This window comes from Calypte anna, chromosome 15, assembly GCF_003957555.1.
Source record: "Calypte anna isolate BGI_N300 chromosome 15, bCalAnn1_v1.p, whole genome shotgun sequence".
Lineage (NCBI taxonomy): Eukaryota > Metazoa > Chordata > Aves > Apodiformes > Trochilidae > Calypte > Calypte anna.
The window spans coordinates 13,495,542-13,512,243 of NC_044261.1; the positions used below are offsets into that span (position 1 = coordinate 13,495,542).

Consider the following 16,702-nt stretch of genomic DNA (forward strand, 5'->3'; position numbering starts at 1 on the left):
GTCTTTAAAACATTTCAGAACATCAGTTTTGGTACAGGTTGCTCACTTTTTTCCTAGCTAGTAACCCAAAATAATGTTTGGATGGAATCAGGGACCTCACTTTTCTACTTCATGTTCTTGTGTTTCAACTGCTGGTTTTGGCTTACCCCCATCTGTTTGGGTTTTTTTTCCCAAAAAGATGTATCTTGCTGATGTATTTTATGGTGTATCTTTCTGCCCCACAGACATTTTCCTCTGTTCCATTTAAACTCCAGTTTTTGGTCACTGTGTTCTCTCGATACCCTTTGTGCCATACCAAGTAGCTCTCTTTACTCCATTGTTTGCACTTTTTAGCTGCTGCTAGACTGTTTTTCCAAAATCCTTCCCTGAAGGGTTTCCTAAACCCAGCTACCTGTCAGCAGCAGGAGCAGTGGCAAAACTAGTGGCTCCTTAAATGTGAAGGCAGGTGTGACTCTGGGAGGCGTCTGACACTGGTAAATGTATCTAAGCAGGTCCAGCATTATCCCTTGCTTCATAGAAGAGTATAAGGAAGGTAAAAGAATCCATAATTTCAGTGGTTTTTGTCCTTAGTGAGGTATCTTCCAGCTTGTGGTGGTTTTGTTGAAATGGAATTGTTGAAATGGTTTGTTTTGAAATGGAACACTGTGAATTACCACTGCCTGACTTGAGCCTTATAGAGATGATGAAGCTTTAGAAGCAGTTTGACCCAACTAACAAAGGTGTTTGGATTTGGGTTTGAATGTTTAATTTGATGTTATTCTTAAGCCTACTGAGGGGGTCACTGACAAGGTGCCTTAATTAATCACATGAAGAACTGGTTAGTTGCTTTTGGTGGAAAAAGGATGAAAGATCTGAGATGCTTGTGGCAGCAAGACAATGCAAAATACTCATTATTATTTTACTTGCTTACCAAGAGGCATCTGTTTAAACAGAGCTATAGCTAGAGATTGTTACTTGAGCAAAATTCCTACTGACTTCAATAAAATGCATTGACACTGTAAGGACTTCATAATAAGATCTTTTGAGTATTAACAGATGGTGACTGGCTGCCTGAAACAAAGTTGTTGGGGTTTTTTGTTTTGTTGATCACCACAGGTATCTGGAAACTGAACAGACTTTGCCTTCTGGAAATCAAACCTGACTGTGAAACAAAGGTTTTTCTTTCCCCTTCCTTTTTTTTTTTTCTTGCTAGAAATTCTTTGAAGAAAATAGGGGGAAATGGAAACTGATTTCTGAAGCATCTTATCAGAAGTCTTTGGTGTTCAGACCAACTCAGGGTAGTCAGCCTTGCCCTGGAGTGGTGTGCTCGAGGCAGCTGACAAAATGGACTGACACCAGCATCCTGTTTCACCAGAAACCCAGTGATGGTGTAGTTGACCTGCTTGTTTGAAGTGAAATTCTGCAGTGCCAGCAGTAAGCAAGCCATGGAGGAAAGCAGTTTGTCTTTGCTGCTGCCATGGACTGAATGAGGAGAGTCTCGACTGTTTTGAAAATGTTCCTGTTAACAGTTTTTCTTTTGTGTATTTGTCAGTTTATATATTAGTTGCAGTTGTACTTTGCACAAACACTAATTAGACAGCCATCAACACTCAGGGCCAGAGGCTTACTAACAATGCAACTGTGATAGCAGTGTCTTAATTGGTTGAGTATAATTGTCATTAGGCAACGATAAAGACATCTGGGGCTCTGGAGAGAGATCAGCTTCCCCCTCCTTCTTTTCCCCAAATTTGTTCTGGCTGTTGCTATCCAACACAGTTGAGCTTTTTTCAGATGAGATTCTGTGTTTTGACCAGTTTCCTGATGTTTTTCTCCTTATGAAATGGTCTGCCTCTTCAGCACCACTTCATTAGAGCAGTGCCCAGCCTCCAGCTCTGCTTCCTCCCACATGTGCTCTGCACTTCACCACCTGCTTCCCAGCCAGCCTGGGACAGCAGCAGCTTTTAACCCTCAGCTCCTTCTCCTTCAGTCTGCTGCTCTCACTCATGTGAGGAGGGCCCAAGGAAGCTGGTCATCCCATTAGGACATCACTGCCAGGAAAAAGTTGTTGAAATTCCTTTGATTATTCAGCAGGTATTTTTGTTATAGTATGTATTTTTCATACAGTTTGTTTGTAGATCCTGTATTCATTTAAATTTTCCACTTTCTCTACACCATGTGCATTGCTTCACTTCAGAAGATTTTTTTTTGCATATCTGTAAAGCTTTAGATGAATTTGCAGACTAAGTTTTACAGACATATCCCTGCCTCTTCAGAATAACACAACCTGCTTCTCAAAGAGCAGAAGTGTAGTTAGGAAAACACAGCTCTTGCCTAGAAGCCCATGGACCCAGAGCTGAAAGCTGGGATGAAACATCTTGGAAGGCATCAGGAAAGAGGGTATCAGGAGAGGGGGAATCTTGGGCTTCTAAGCAACAGTCTTTTTCTTGTTGCTCCCTGTTGTGCTTGGGAAAACAAGGCTTTAAGCAGCCTCTTTAGGTGAAGTAAATGAGATGTGGTGTTGATTTTTTTTTTGTGCACTTGAACACTCAGATTTTTTAGGGTTTGGTTTTGGTTTGGGGTTTTTTTATGCAAGTGGCTTATATCAGATGTTGGAATATATATCTGCCTCTGCAATAATTATCTCAGTTCACCAATGGGGGGGGGGAAGCAGCAGTTGAATGCTGTAAATTTATTGTTACATTAAATAGAAAGGGTTTGTTGTGTTTTTTTTTTCCCCACTCCAGCAGAAAGCTATGTGGGTTTTTCAGAGCTATCTTGGTACCAAAATCAGTAACTGAATGAATCTGGAGGAGTGTGCCTGTTCTGGGCTCTTTCATTCAGGAACTGGGGAAGTATAAAGGCTGTGGTGGTAGGAAATGAACAGAAATACTGAAATTATCTAGAAATAGGTTCTGTACAGTGAAGTGTGTTCTACTCTTCAACCAACTATATTGATATGGCAGATTTGCCAATTACCTGCAATAAAGCAGTCTTTTTATTTTTTTTTACAGCAAGGCAATGCTTTTAATAGTTTAAAAGCCTTTTGTTGTGGTTACAAATTGAAAGTGTGTTGCTCTTTACAACAGCATTAAAAGCGTGGAGTTGAACCATTAAATGTTGTAGTTCTGATTTGGCTTCATCTCTATTTGAAATTCTTCCAGTTCAGTTCTGGTACAGCCCCAGTGTATGCTGGAAGTGGGCACACAGTGGTGATGGCCAGTGGAGTGTGGTGACAGCTGAGGAGATGGTTTATATCTCCCATTTCCCTCTGCTGTTTCCCTGCCCAAACCCAGACCTCTACTTAGGTTTCCAGCCTGGTCTTGTAACATCTCTCCAAATCCTCTAGGTTTGCCACATGGGGCTGGGGTGCTGCTGTGGTGGTGCTCTGGGAAGGATGGGAGTGCTGTTGCTGAGTGAGAAATGGGGATAGGAAGGATATGGGAGGGATGGGGACCACTATTTGGACCACTCTTTACTGCCCTCCTCCCTCTTCCTGATGAATGGAAAGCACCTTTCCCACCTCCCAGGGCACTGCTGGGGTTCCTGGACACCACAGATTTGTGCATTTGCCAGGCACAAATGAAGTGGGGTTTGGTGGGTACTTGCAGGGTTTTCCCAGCACTTACTGTCCCAGGACAGAACTGGAATGAGCCCTGTGGCCAGGATCCACATCAGGATTGTTCCACAGTGTCTGTCTGAAGCCACCAGCATTACCTGAGGTACCTGTAGGGAGCTCTTGTGTCCAGCAGGTCCTTTCTAGGGGCAGGAGAACAACTTGATGGTATGGACGTGAAAAGTCTTCATCTCTTCATCACCTCAGAATAAGGGGAAGGAAACAAAGCCTGCATGGTGGTCTCATGCAGAGTTTACCAAGCAGAGACAGTTCCTGTGTTTAACAGACACAACCACTTTGGAATTTGAGTCAAATTAATCTCAAGATGATGATCAGAAACGTTTGATGGCTCTGTTCCAGTTTAAGCTTAGCTGTAGAGGTGGTTCTACTTTTTTTTTTTTTTTTTTTCCCAAGAGCAAAGAATGGTTCAAACTAAATTTTGGCTAGGCTGAATTCTCAGATAAAACTTATTACCCACTTATTGTGGATTATGTTGGATCTTTACTTCCTGGATTATGTTTTTAGGGTTGTTAGGTGTTTTGAGCCCTGGATCACTTGTGTTGCATGCTATGGAGAAAAAAACAAGCAGTGTGCTCAGAGACTCAGCCCTGTGTCTCCACTCTATTCCTGCCTTTGCTTTCTCCATCTATTACTTTTTCTTTTTGCATTCCTGGAGCTGACTGTGAGAGCAAACATGTATCTGCAGTAAGAGGAGGTGCTGACCTGAAATCAGCACTTTCCTGTATTGTAAACTGAAGGTGTTTGGTGTGGACTCATCTGGACTGCTTGTCCAGACACACGAAATGTTTAACTTTGCTTTGAGGAAGCTTCTTTTATTCTTTTTAAACAATGCTGCTATGAATTGGAAATGAAAGCAAGATTCACAGAGGGATTTGGGCCTCGTTTTCAGAAGGAGGAAAAGGGAGAAGTACTGTCCCACCCTATTCTCTCATTTTCTTCTCTCTTACCATGTAAAGCACTGAAAGGAAGCCTGGTGACAAGGACACAGTTCTCCTTCTCTTCCTGATTCAGTGCAGAGAATTAATGTGCATCTCTTTCTGCTTGACAGATTTCACCACCCCCTCAGGCACTTTAATTAGTTGTATAAAGTGGAGCATTTTTGCTCAGAGATGGTGGAAATAATCTGCTTCAGAGTACCTGTAGCCCATTGCATGGTACTCCCCAAAGGCTTGGGTAATCTGAGTTGAAGTCCAGCATCTTCTAAACCTTTATTAAGCATCTTACTTCACCTCTTTTGTAAATTGCTCTTTTCCTATTTTCCTCATGTACAAAGGGCAGCCAGACTTCTAACTGGTAGACTTTTGAGACTTATCAGAATCATTTGTTGGAAATATTTTTCCCCCCAAAATCAGGTTACAGCAGCAAAGCTGGCAGAACAGGAGGAACCCTTTATTTTCTAACAGAATCCAGATCTTAGGTATGGCAAAGACAGACATTTGAGACTGTTTGGCAATGTCACAATTCTGTCAAAAGTTATCTTAAATTTTATTGAACTGTTTCAAACAACTGTTGAACTGTGTTGTTTGACCAGTCATAGAGGGACCTTCTACTTTGCCCATTGTGGGTTGTTTTTTCTCTAGTAATATGTTGTGTGTCAGAACAGTTTCTGTGTTGCTTGCTATTGTCTAACTTGCTCATTCAGATATATTCAGTTTTTTCTAAGAACTCTAGTTCTGGTTTTTTATTTATTTTCTCAGAGGCAAACTATGGTTTGATGGTAAACTATGTTTTTTCTGATGTTGCAGTGAGAGAGCCTTCTGTGAAGAAGGCAGCACTGTCTTAATTCTAAAGACAACACCTAATGGTATTAATAAATTAATTAGTCTTTAGAGAGGTAGACAAATCTGATCAGTTGTTGAAGCATTAAGAAGTTTCCTTCTATGAAGAGCAGTAGGTTGGATGGGTGTATGCCTGTGAGTGCTGGTGTGTATGTCTGTAAATCCTCTGATTCAACAGCATTTCCTTGGCACAGCCACAGTCACAAATTTTTAAAGACCAAAAAAGAACCAGATTGAATTTTTGCCATGATGTAATTTATACTCAATACTGATCACCTTTTTTCCCTCCAGCCTGTCTATCTTTGCATTCTAGTCACAAAGCTAAAATTATTGAGTCCTAGAATGGTTTGGGTTGGTTCTGCCATGGGCAGGGAGTCTTTCCACTAGACCAGGCTGCTCCAAGCCCACCCAGCCTGGCCCTGAACATTTACAGAATCATGGAATGGTTTGGGCTGGAAGGGACTTTCTCTGTAAGCTGTGGTAGCTCAGCTGTGGTGTTCTTACAGCTCCAGTTTACCTCCTTGCCTTTCCCTATTGTCTTGACTTGATGCTCCACTAATAAATGGGAATCAAATGAGCAAAGCTGATGATTTGTACACAGAGTGTGTAAGCAGGAGGAGAATCAGTCTAGGAGCTGTAAATGGCATTGGGTTTGAAGACCATTTTTATTTCCTCCTCTTTTTTTTCCTGCAGCTCCCTCTTTTCAGATGTTTTGGGATGAATAATAACCTTCTTTTCCAGATACACATCAGGAGAAGTGAGGTTGTGGGACACTCGCACCTGGGACTACACAGCCCCCATCCTGGAACCAGTGCATGGTCCTGGTGATGCTGGACCTCAGCCACATGTCTCCTTTGTGAGGATAAACAGCTCTCTGGCTGTAGCAGCTTATGAGGATGGTAAGTAACCACAACTCTCCTCCCTATTTAAAAAGAAAAAAAAAGGGGGGGGAGCTTTACAAAAATGAAGCAGCTGTGCTCAGCTTTTTGTGTGTCTGTAATCCTGTGTACACACACACACACACACACACTCTTGCTTTTATGTGAGAAAGTTGGCCAATAACCCTAAATGCATTAGGAGACATTGGAACATGGCACCCATTAAAACTGATGTTTAATTCCTACTGGAATTACCCAGAGCCTGAGTGCCAGGCTTTAGTCCAGCCAAACTGTCTTAAGCAAATAACCTGTTTTGCTATAAAAATATTAAATATTCTTCCACCAGCCTTCTCCTCTGTCCAAAACTCCCTCAGGGTGCTGTGAAGCTTTGTTATGGGAATGCTGGTGAACTTGCATGTCTGATTAATCTGCATTCTGATTAATCTGCAACTCTTGCTGTTGGCATAGTGTATGGATGCAGATTTTCTTAACTGAACTCTTGGTTTGCAGTGGTGGGTTTTTAAGCCCTTTGATATAGAGAAATAACTGTGACCCAGTATTTAATGAAACTCTAATAAAATCTTGGTTATATGCATTGTATTATTTATACATAGATCTTTATATAATGGGCAACAGGAGCCAGAGACCAACCACACATCTGCTGGATGTGGGAACAGCAATTTATAAAGTCAGGTTTGGAAATTGCTAGCCAATTGGGATCCTAGGCTGAGTTGCTAAGGCAGAACTCAGCTCCTATCATCTTTCTTTAAAAGCTATGATCTGTCACTTAAAAACCTCTCCTCGGGGATGAATAAAGAATATTTTTAAAGTTAGGGAGCTTTGTGCACGTACTATCTTTGATCCTGGCATTTCTGCATAAGAAAACAAAACCAAAGATAGGTAATCCAAACAAAATCTCTAATCCTTTTATTTTATTTTGGAAGGAAATTAAAAGCTTTATATGGGGGGGGGGGGGGGGGGGGGGGGGAGAAAAAAAGCTTTTTTTCAGATGAGGAACATCTTCAGCTGTTTTTCTAACATAGATCATGCTAATCATGCTAGAATGGCTTTTTGTGGTTAAAAATTGTTGATAGGCAATGTTTTCTGAATGCAGCAAGTCTGGTATTATGGAATACTCATTAATATTATTTACCAGAGTCATAGGAAATTAGAATACAGTGACAGGACTAAGCGTTGGCTTTTTGTCCAGTGTGCCAAACAAGGACTAGCAGAGGGGCTTTCTTGTCTCCCCCTGACTAATCTAATAATTTGTCTAGGGCTTTTTTTCTGTCATATTCCTTGTGTGTGTGTGTGCTGTGACTAAACCAGTTTGCATAAAGCTCAGCATCTTTTATTCTTTTGGATAGAAATTTTAATGGGCTCTGTGACATGGCAGTTACTCTGATTCAAGAAGCCTGGTCAGAATAGATTAGTTTCTATGTGAACAGGGAATAATAATAAAGCCTTGATTTTAGAAATGTTTGCTAACTGGAATCTGCAAGGATGTATTTGCAGTTTGGTGGAGAGAATGATTTTAAACTCGGGGAGGGAGCGTCCGACTTCGAAAGAGAATGCATTTGATTGTTCTTTGTTGTACTTTTCCAGCTCCTTTTTTTTCCTCTTTGTTTGTAAGTTTGACTAACACAGAGAAACCATCTGCTAGTGTTGGAGGTGGTGCTGTCAGGCAAAGAGTCTAGACTTCTCTGTTGAATCCCTGGCTAGCAGACTCGTTCGGATAACATCAGTTTCTCCCAGTTCAACAGAGCTCACGCAGCGATGTCCTTGGCATCCGATCACAGGGAAGAGCTAACAGGCAGATTCTGCTCACACCCTGCCTGCCTTGCAGCTCTGTTTTGCTGGTTGGGTAGTAGCAAACACTTCCCAGGGCATATGAAATATAGCAAGGAGGAAAGATTTGTCTGCCTGGGATGCCCGCCTCCGAAGTGAGTTGGAACTCCGCAATGGCGCGGAAGAAAAATGGAATTGTGACTTCTGGTGAATGCTTCCAAGAGCAGCAGCTTCTGAGATCCAAGCTGCAAAGAGAGGTAAATGAGAGAAAAAATGGATGGGGAGCAAATGAAGTTCCCTCTGCCTGTGCCAGTGCTCAGTGGGGGCACTGTATGTACACCTGGGGCAACGGGACTTGGCAACTCAATCCACAGTTGTGATTTTTGAATTCCAACCCACTGGCCTCATATTTCTTCTGCCTTGTTTCCTATTGTCAGCACTGGCAGTCCTCCAGTTTGATTTTACCACTAATTGTGTTGCACGTTACCGAACTGAAATGAATCAAATCAAAATGCTTTTCCTGGAGCATTAGATAAAGCAGGCGAGGGTTCTGGGTAATGAGCAGATGCTGCTAATGCAGGGACAGTAGAGGCCTTGCCAGGACTCCATCTGCTCCATGCTTGCCTGACTTTGGCTGGGAGCCACAGCTTTTGGGAAACAGCAGTCTACTTTAGCCATCACTCTCCTCTCCTCTCCCCACCCTCCAGAGGAGTCTCATAGTTTGACCTGAAAACAACGTCCAGCAAGAAGAGGGGGTGGTTTGTTGGGTTTTTTAGATGCCCTGCTTCAGACTGGTGTGGGCATGGTGGGGAGATGCTGTGCTGCTGGCCTGCATGGCAATGCTTGGAGCCTTGCTGGAGGAGTTAGTGGGACTTGACAAGCTGCAGAGTAACCACTTGAAGCAAAGGTTGGTGGCTTCAACAGGGATCAGAAGTGCTCTCACTTGTTGGCAGGCTCCAGGAAGGGAATTTTGTCAGCTCTGCTTTCTGGGACTGAAAATCTGCTGTCCAGTCTTGTGCCCCTAAAGCTGCTTGCAGGTATTGTCCCTTCTGTACCCTCTTTGCAAAGACAGGAGATGGAGTGGTGTGTTTGATGCCTTCCCTGAGGTGCCAGGACATCCTGTAAGATGGCAAGAGCAGGGAAAGAGGCTGACTTGGGTAAAAGAAAAAGTTTCTGAAGGGAACTCCATGTAGCAGCCAGCAGTGTTCCTTCTCATCATCTCCGTGCAGGGGGCTGGGGATGCAGAGCTCAGCTCAGTCAGGGATGTCTGTCTCTTGAATCCCCAAGCTGGGGACAAAATACTGGCTTTTGCTGAGGGGCTGTGCAGGGACCATATCATTGGGAAATCCTTGTAAGAAGCATGCTGGAGATGAAACCTGACACCATCTGGGGTTGTCATGGGAATGTAAAGGTCCAGCTCTGGTGCCCGAGATCTGGTCTGGTGCTGCTCAGGACTGGGGGTAGGTTGGTGCACCTGCTGGAAGTTAAGAAACAGCATTGCAGTGAAAAAAAACAGTGTAAAATTTTAGTGAATAAACACCAAAAATCCATGAAGTGAAGTTGGCTGTTTTGTTAGTGGTTCTTCCAACTAGAAATGCAGTTGGGAGAAGCTTGAAATTCAAGATAAGAAGCTTTGGGACTTCAGGCTGATGCACATTCCCACCTGTGTGTTTGGTTTACTGTTTGTACTTCATAGTACAGTACAGCTTCATAGAAGCTGTCTGAAAACAATAAGGAAATAAATAATTGTTCCCAGCTTGGAGAAAAATTTACATGTAGGAAATGTTTTCAGAAGGTGAAAGGGTGAAAAGGAATTTTATTTAGTTTAAATCAAGAAAAAAAATGGCAAGACAGTGACTCAGAAGCAGGAAAAACTTTGGGCAGATGATGTGAATTGAGCAGCTTCTGGCCTTCCCACACACCTATGTTTAGAGCTGAAGTGAATCAGGCTGGAAACCATGAGCATGCCCAAATTCCCTGCTCTAGCATATAGAAAATTCTGCTTTATTTTTTTTTTTTTTTTCAGATAATGCACATGTTAATTGCTCTACATCCTTTCTAGGGCTGAACAACAACCTCTGGCTGTGTCCCCTTAGGGTGGAGGAGCTGGTGCCATGGATGAGTAGGACCTGAGTGTGGAATCTTCTGCAGCCCAAGGGTTTGCTGTTAGTGGGCAGTTCCCCTCTGCTGATTCTGGCTCTCAGGAGGAGCTGTGCCAAGCTGTCACTCTGGCAAACATACCCAGTATCATATTTATAAATGTAGTTAGCTATATTTTTTTCTCCTCTCTTTATGCTGCCTGTCCCTGTTACAGGATTAGTTTGTTTTCTAGAAAAAGAGAGACTTTTTTTTGTGTGGATCAGAAGCATTGCTTTTTACACCAGAGAGAAACCTATGTGAAAATAGGTGTAAAAAAACCCCTGCTGCTTGTGCTGGAGGTTTTCTGTACTGCCAGCTGCAAAGAGGAAGATACTAGAGACACAGACACTGGAGAGCAGCTTCCAGCCGTTCACCTCTGGTACAGCAAGAGATGTGCAAGACTGGCTGAGATTGGCTGCAACTGGGGGGCAGTCAGTGCACTGTATAAGGCACAACAGACTCCTAGTTAAATTTATTTATTAAAAGGTACCTTATCATCTGGAGTCAGTTGCAATAAACTGACTTTTCATCAAGCCACGTTCAACAATATATTGAGTTGGAAAGGACAAACCTGAATTCTTTGTACAATCTGGACCAAAGTGATAGACAAGGAGCCTGATTGTGATTGTAATGCTGAGTGTCAGCAATTCTGCCATCTTCATCAGCTTCTTGCACTTCACTTGTTTCCTTGAGCCAAGATGAAATAAATACAAGTAAGCTGTGAAGTCTGAATCAGTTTGAGGAGTTCAGTTGGACTAATCACAATTGTTGTGCAGATTTTAGCATGCCATGGAAATACTGCTTGTAATTGTGATTTAATGACTTTCTGACACTTTTTAAGATTGCAATATTAAAAAATAAAATAAAATGCCCCCCATGCTTGCAACCTCAAGTTCACCCTATCAAAGATACTGCTTTGGAAATGAAGTACTGGTTGTTGCTGGAGGCAGAAGATAGACTGTGTAAAGTAGTGATCTCATCTGCACTGGTAAATCTTGCACCTAATTTTTTTTTATGTTGCCATACTAATAACTTTAACTGTAATGGTGGCTTTTTTTTTTTCTCTTACCCAAACATGATTGACTGTTCCAGAGGCTTGCACACTAATAATTACATTTTGCTGTTTCTGCAAGGAGATGTGGAATATTCCAAGTAGCCCTTTTAACCTATTAGTAGCTTTTCCTCTTGATCTGATTTATAAATACAGTGGATTGTTTGCTTTTCCTATGTAAAACTTAATCACGTATTCCTGCTGTCATGCATGAACCTGTACACCTGGCCAGAAAATAGTGCATTTCCTTGAGGTTTGGGGGTTAAACCTCTGGTAATGGGGGATAAACGTACAGAATTACACACACTTTGGGAGCAGGGGAGAAGCAAGGAGGGTACAAGGAGTCCTGTTGCAAGCAAATAGTTGTTCATCCTAATGAAACAAGATGTTTCTTGCTCTTTGTGTTTCTTGTCATCTCTCTTTTTTACTCCTTAGATTGTGCTCCTTCTTCAAACGAATACTAGCTTTTGGCTCTAGAAGACACATTGTTTTGGTTTTTTATATATATACCAGTGGTATATCCACTGGTTTTTATATATTTGGTGTTTTCATACTATAATGTGATTCAGTTGTTGCAAACACTGTATTTGTCTGATGAATTTTTAGTCATTTTGGACAGATTTTTGCCCTTGAACATCTGGTATTAAAAAAAAAAAGTACCTGTCTCAAATGGATTGTACTGTTGCATGAGCCATTATCACTGTCTTTTTGTGACGTTTGAGCTGCAATAATGATAGGAGTGGCTTTGTTGCTTAAATTCAGAGAGCAGAATCTGAATTCTGGGGTTCCCAGTTGGCTCACGTGGTCAGAAGTAGGTTCTTAGACTCAAATATTTTTTGTTATTTTGCGGAACTTTCCTACTTGAACACACTCTGTTAAAACCAGTGAAATGCTCATCATAGAGATTTGCAGACAAAAGGCATCACTGAAAGCAGATTAGCTTCCTTTTTCCCCCTTTGCAGAAGAGGTCTTTAACTGAGATAAATAATTCTGAAAAAAAAAAGTTGCAAACCCTCCTGCCCAGAGGAGCTTGGCAGCGATATTCACCACCCCATGTAAAAGTCTGGTTCTAATGTTGGTGTTCTGGTATCACTGCAAGTCCTCTATCACTGATGATTGTTTGCTTGTTTAAATCAGCTGTCCTGGAGATGGGACTTCATCCCTTCCCTTTGTTTGAGACTGGAGCTGAGGACTCCCTGGGAAGGCACCAAAGTGCTGCTGCTCAGACCCGGCTGCAGAGGGAATTGGAGCCTGTGCTGTCCATTTGGATTTGTTAACTTGTTTTAAGCCTAAGTGTGTGTGATGTGAGCTAGCATTCTGTTTTTCAAAACCAGTTCAGCAGTTATTTACCTTTCAAGCAATTAACATAATTACCATTATGCTAAGAAGTAATTTTGGGAAGTTCTGCTCTGAGCCCTTATGACTCCATCGGGACAGTTTTAGTCGGGACTTATCTTTTTGATGGAAGCCTAATTGCAGTTTTGGCTTTGTGTAAACAAACAGAGGCAGCTAATTGTTTAGGCAAATAGCAGATTAATTTAAATATGCATCCCTAATAAAACAAAAATGGTCCCCATTATGGTACTCATTCCCATGGCGAGGAATATAAATATTCAGTGGGAGTGCCATTAGACAGGGATCTTAAGGATTATCTGCATTATTTCACATGGGTAGCACTTTCCAGATACCAAATAATCTTTACAAAAGCAAACATAAATCAATTTAAACTCATTTAGATACCATTTCACTATGTGCAGTTTCATTACCACACTCTTGCTTCACCTCCTTTGGGACACAGGAGGAGTGTTTGCAAACTGGCATTGGTGCCCGTCCACAGCTGTCTGTCAGAGCTTTTATGTCTCCTTTTGAAGGAATAGCAACCATTAATCATTTCATCATTAATGGCCACGCTCAAGTAGAGGGAAGGCTTCTCCAGCCCTGTCTATCTCAGCTAAAGATTGCTTCTCTCTTAATTCAGTGCAAAGGTGGCCCAGAAGTCTCAGGTTCCCTGTGCCCCTTCTGTTCTGAAATACACTCTTGATAGCTTCAGGTTGCTTTTATTCAGATTATTGCATTACTGTACCATTTCTTCTCAACAGAGTATCAGTGGGCTGTGGCTAGGAAAAAAAATGCAATTGCAAATGTATTGTCTTTTGACTCCTGTGTTCTTTGGGGTTTTTTTTATTCGTTAGTTTTCTGAAAGCATTTCGCTCTTTTGCTCCCTTTTTCCAGAGCTTGAGGATTAGGAGCTTTGCTTCTGCTTGTAAACTGCTAAGAATGGTGTTAAAATCCCTGGTTTGACTGGTGTGTGTGCAGAACTTCAGGTTCAGTACTGTAAAACTTTCCTGTCTGCAGCAGAGTGACTTAAGTCTGGGTGGGTTTTCTCATTCTTTTTAGCGGTAATTGTGCATCATTATACAGTGGAATAAAAAGTCATGTGTCTGTTTAAGGCTGATTATCTCCAATTGTGGAAAAGTGAGAGAATTCAAGAAGTCTTCCTCAAGGTAGATAACAGTGTTATTTAAGAGTAATTAGGAATTACACAGGCAGCAATGAGCATTTAATACCAAAGTGCTTGATTTGGGGAAGTTTCTGTTCAACTTATGTTCGGTGTCTGAAGTTCTGCTTTCCTGCTCTACAGTCTCTTTTCTGTACATTAAAAGTTCCCATTAGAGTGCTTATAAGCTAACATCTTTAACTGCTCTTCTAATTGAAGGTAAAACACAGTGTTTGGGATTTCTTTTGTGGATAGGAACCATTAGTGTTTGGAGCCTGATGTTCGGGCGGGAGCCGATCCATCGCTACCAGCACAATCAGAGGATCCAGGCTTTAGCTCTTGTTTCAGAAGGTGCCACAGTAGCAACAGCATCTGGCTTTGAGGTCAAAGTGGAAAGCCCTAATGACAGAGGATTCTGGCAAACTACAGGAACATTTGAAATCCAGAAACTGGTGAGTCTCCAGGCTGCTCAGCTTCATTCCAGCAGCTCCCGATCCACTAATTATCTGTGGGGTTGTTAAGAGGGATCTTAGAAAAATCTTACAAGAGTGCTGCCTGATCTAGAGAACAGCAGTATCAGCCTGAGGCTGTGAGTTTGAAGCAGGTTAATGGATGAGCCTTTCATCCCTGAAGAGCAAGGGTGAAGTGCTGGCTTAAGCTACAAGTGAAAATGAGTAGAAGTCCATATGGTGCAGGAGGTTGGCTGTTTGTAATTATTTTTCTGTCAGCATCAAACTAAGTTGGCTCATTCTGTAAATCAGTTTTCTCGTGTAGAATTGGAGCTGAAACTCAAGGTCTCATTCCAGATCAATGCTATCTGATTAATTCTGAGGCAGGATATTGCAGACCAGCTAATAGTAGCACTTGTGAAGTTGTAACTACTTGCAGAGCTTCTTCAGGTTTCACCTTCTGTCACTGAAGTTTTGAGACTACTTTAATTAAAATAAGAAATTTTTAATTAAAAAGGAAAAGCTGTCCTGTTTGCTGAAGTTTTATTCTCTCTCTGAGTAGCAGCATTTTTTTTAAAGGGGAAGGAAGCACGTGCAAACACATTGAGTCTTGAAGCTTCTCTCCTATTGCAGGAAGCTGATTGAACAGCTAATGGTTGTGAAGTTGTGATTTAAACCCCTCCAGACTAATCCCCTCTTTCAAAGCTGGGTCAGTCTTAAAATACTTTAAAAGTTTGGGGATATTTGTTTATTTTGAAGAGGTTTCCCAATAAAAATGTTAAAACACCACCACTCACTCCATTGTAGCTGAACTGATTTTACTTCTGATTCTTGCTTGCTGGGAAATGTCAGTTTGCCACCTGTGAAAGAGGCTGAGGACACCACACTTTCTTCTAAGGTTGGGTTATAAATCAGTTGTCCTCTTAAGGAGTTCAAAGTTCTCATGGTGAGACTTTGCAGCAATGTCTTAACCATTTCCTGAAATGAGCAACAACATTCTGGCCTTGTCACAGAAGCTAGAGGTGCTGACACTTGAGATGTCCTGGAGCCATGTGATGACTTTTCTGTTGATGTAGGTTCTGTACACATAACTTCAGTGTAAGCATCACCTATTCTATGTTTGTTGCATGAATGTGTTGCTGCTTCTTTAGCTTCATATTCATATTCTAGCCACAATACTTGCTTTGAGTGCTTAGGGTTTGCTGTCCTTTGAAGGAGTCCATTAAGTCATGCTCCTTTCTTTGATGTGACATTTTGATGTGTTGTGATGTGTTCTGATTAGGTTCTTAAGTGGACTTCTTCCACAGACTCAGAGCTAGATTTCATCACAGGAGCTAAACTTGTAAACGTTCAGAAGTAAAGTTGTTATTTAGTCTTTGCAATTAATCTGTAACTGGGATGATCTAAGTAGCTGATAACCACACATCAGTAGTTTTTTCAGTTTAGCATGTGGTAGTAGTGATATAAAAAAATTTTTGGCTGTAACAAAAATAAAAAGTCTGCTCTTTTTAGGTCAACTTCCTTAATCTGGTTCCAGATGTTACGGGGAGCCCAGTGACAGTAGCAGCTGCAGAAGACATTGTGTATCTCCTGAAAGCAGAAGATCCTGAAAGCAGGATTTCTGGCAAAATCCTCCACTCTGTCTATGGGCAGCCTGTCACATGCCTTGATGTGTCTGCTCAGGAAGCAGCCTTTGGGGTCAAAACCTTTGGCTGGTTATTGAATGAGCCCAACCAGGTATTTAATTATTATTTTTTTTTAAGATTTTTATACCCTTATACAAAGGAAAAGAGTTTGTGCTCCTGACCATTCCCTTCCCTGCTATTTACCTTTTGACTGCAGAGGAAAGGCATTCTTTTCATGCAGTCATCTGATGCTCCTGTTAGTGTCCTCTCAGTGGGCTCAAGTGAAGGATAACCATTCAGCTCCTTGGGTACACTGTAAACACTTTGCATTCTCCACTCCTCAGCACCTCCCAGCTCTGTGGTGCATCAGAGGCCCCATGGGGGGAACTCTTCTCAAAAAACAAAAACTAAAAATAAGCCTCAAACTAACTAAAAACACCAATAAACAACTCCACCCCCATGAGCCAAAGCATTCCTCAGCCTTTCTGAGGAGGGAATCCTGAGCAGTGTCTCAAGCCCTGTCCAAACATGTGTGCTTCTTGTGTCTATGTGTGCTTGAGTGTTTGAGCTGAGTTGCTTTCAATTCGGTGAGGAGGGCTTGACTGTTGTATTAAGATTGAATGTTAAATTGAAGTTCAGTGATAAATGATAATCATGGGTTTGAAGCCCCTTGTGACACAGTCTGCTTTTATTGGCAGTGGCAGGGCAGATAAGAACCAGACTAGTTTTGTAACCCTGCTGAAGACTTGTGCCTGAGGTGTGCTTCTCATGCAGCTCTCTTAAATTTCTCTGCTTGCAGGAAGGGCTGTTCTGGACTTGCAGACCCAAATAACATAAATAATTTTATTTTGGATAGGCTCAGAATCCTACCTCAGATCTCAGGT

The 16,702-nt window shown here is 41.8% G+C and overlaps 1 protein-coding gene across 1 annotated transcript in view; it reads left to right on the plus strand.

Annotated features, from left to right (window-relative positions):
* Positions 1–16,702, plus strand: part of FBXW8 (F-box and WD repeat domain containing 8) — a 52,946-nt gene that overhangs the window by 18,834 nt on the left and 17,410 nt on the right. Inside the window, exons 5-7 of the mRNA XM_030460623.1 lie at positions 6,133–6,290; positions 14,000–14,196; positions 15,706–15,930. Of these exons, the coding sequence (XP_030316483.1) occupies positions 6,133–6,290; positions 14,000–14,196; positions 15,706–15,930 (580 nt within the window). The remainder of the gene's footprint in view (positions 1–6,132; positions 6,291–13,999; positions 14,197–15,705; positions 15,931–16,702) is intronic.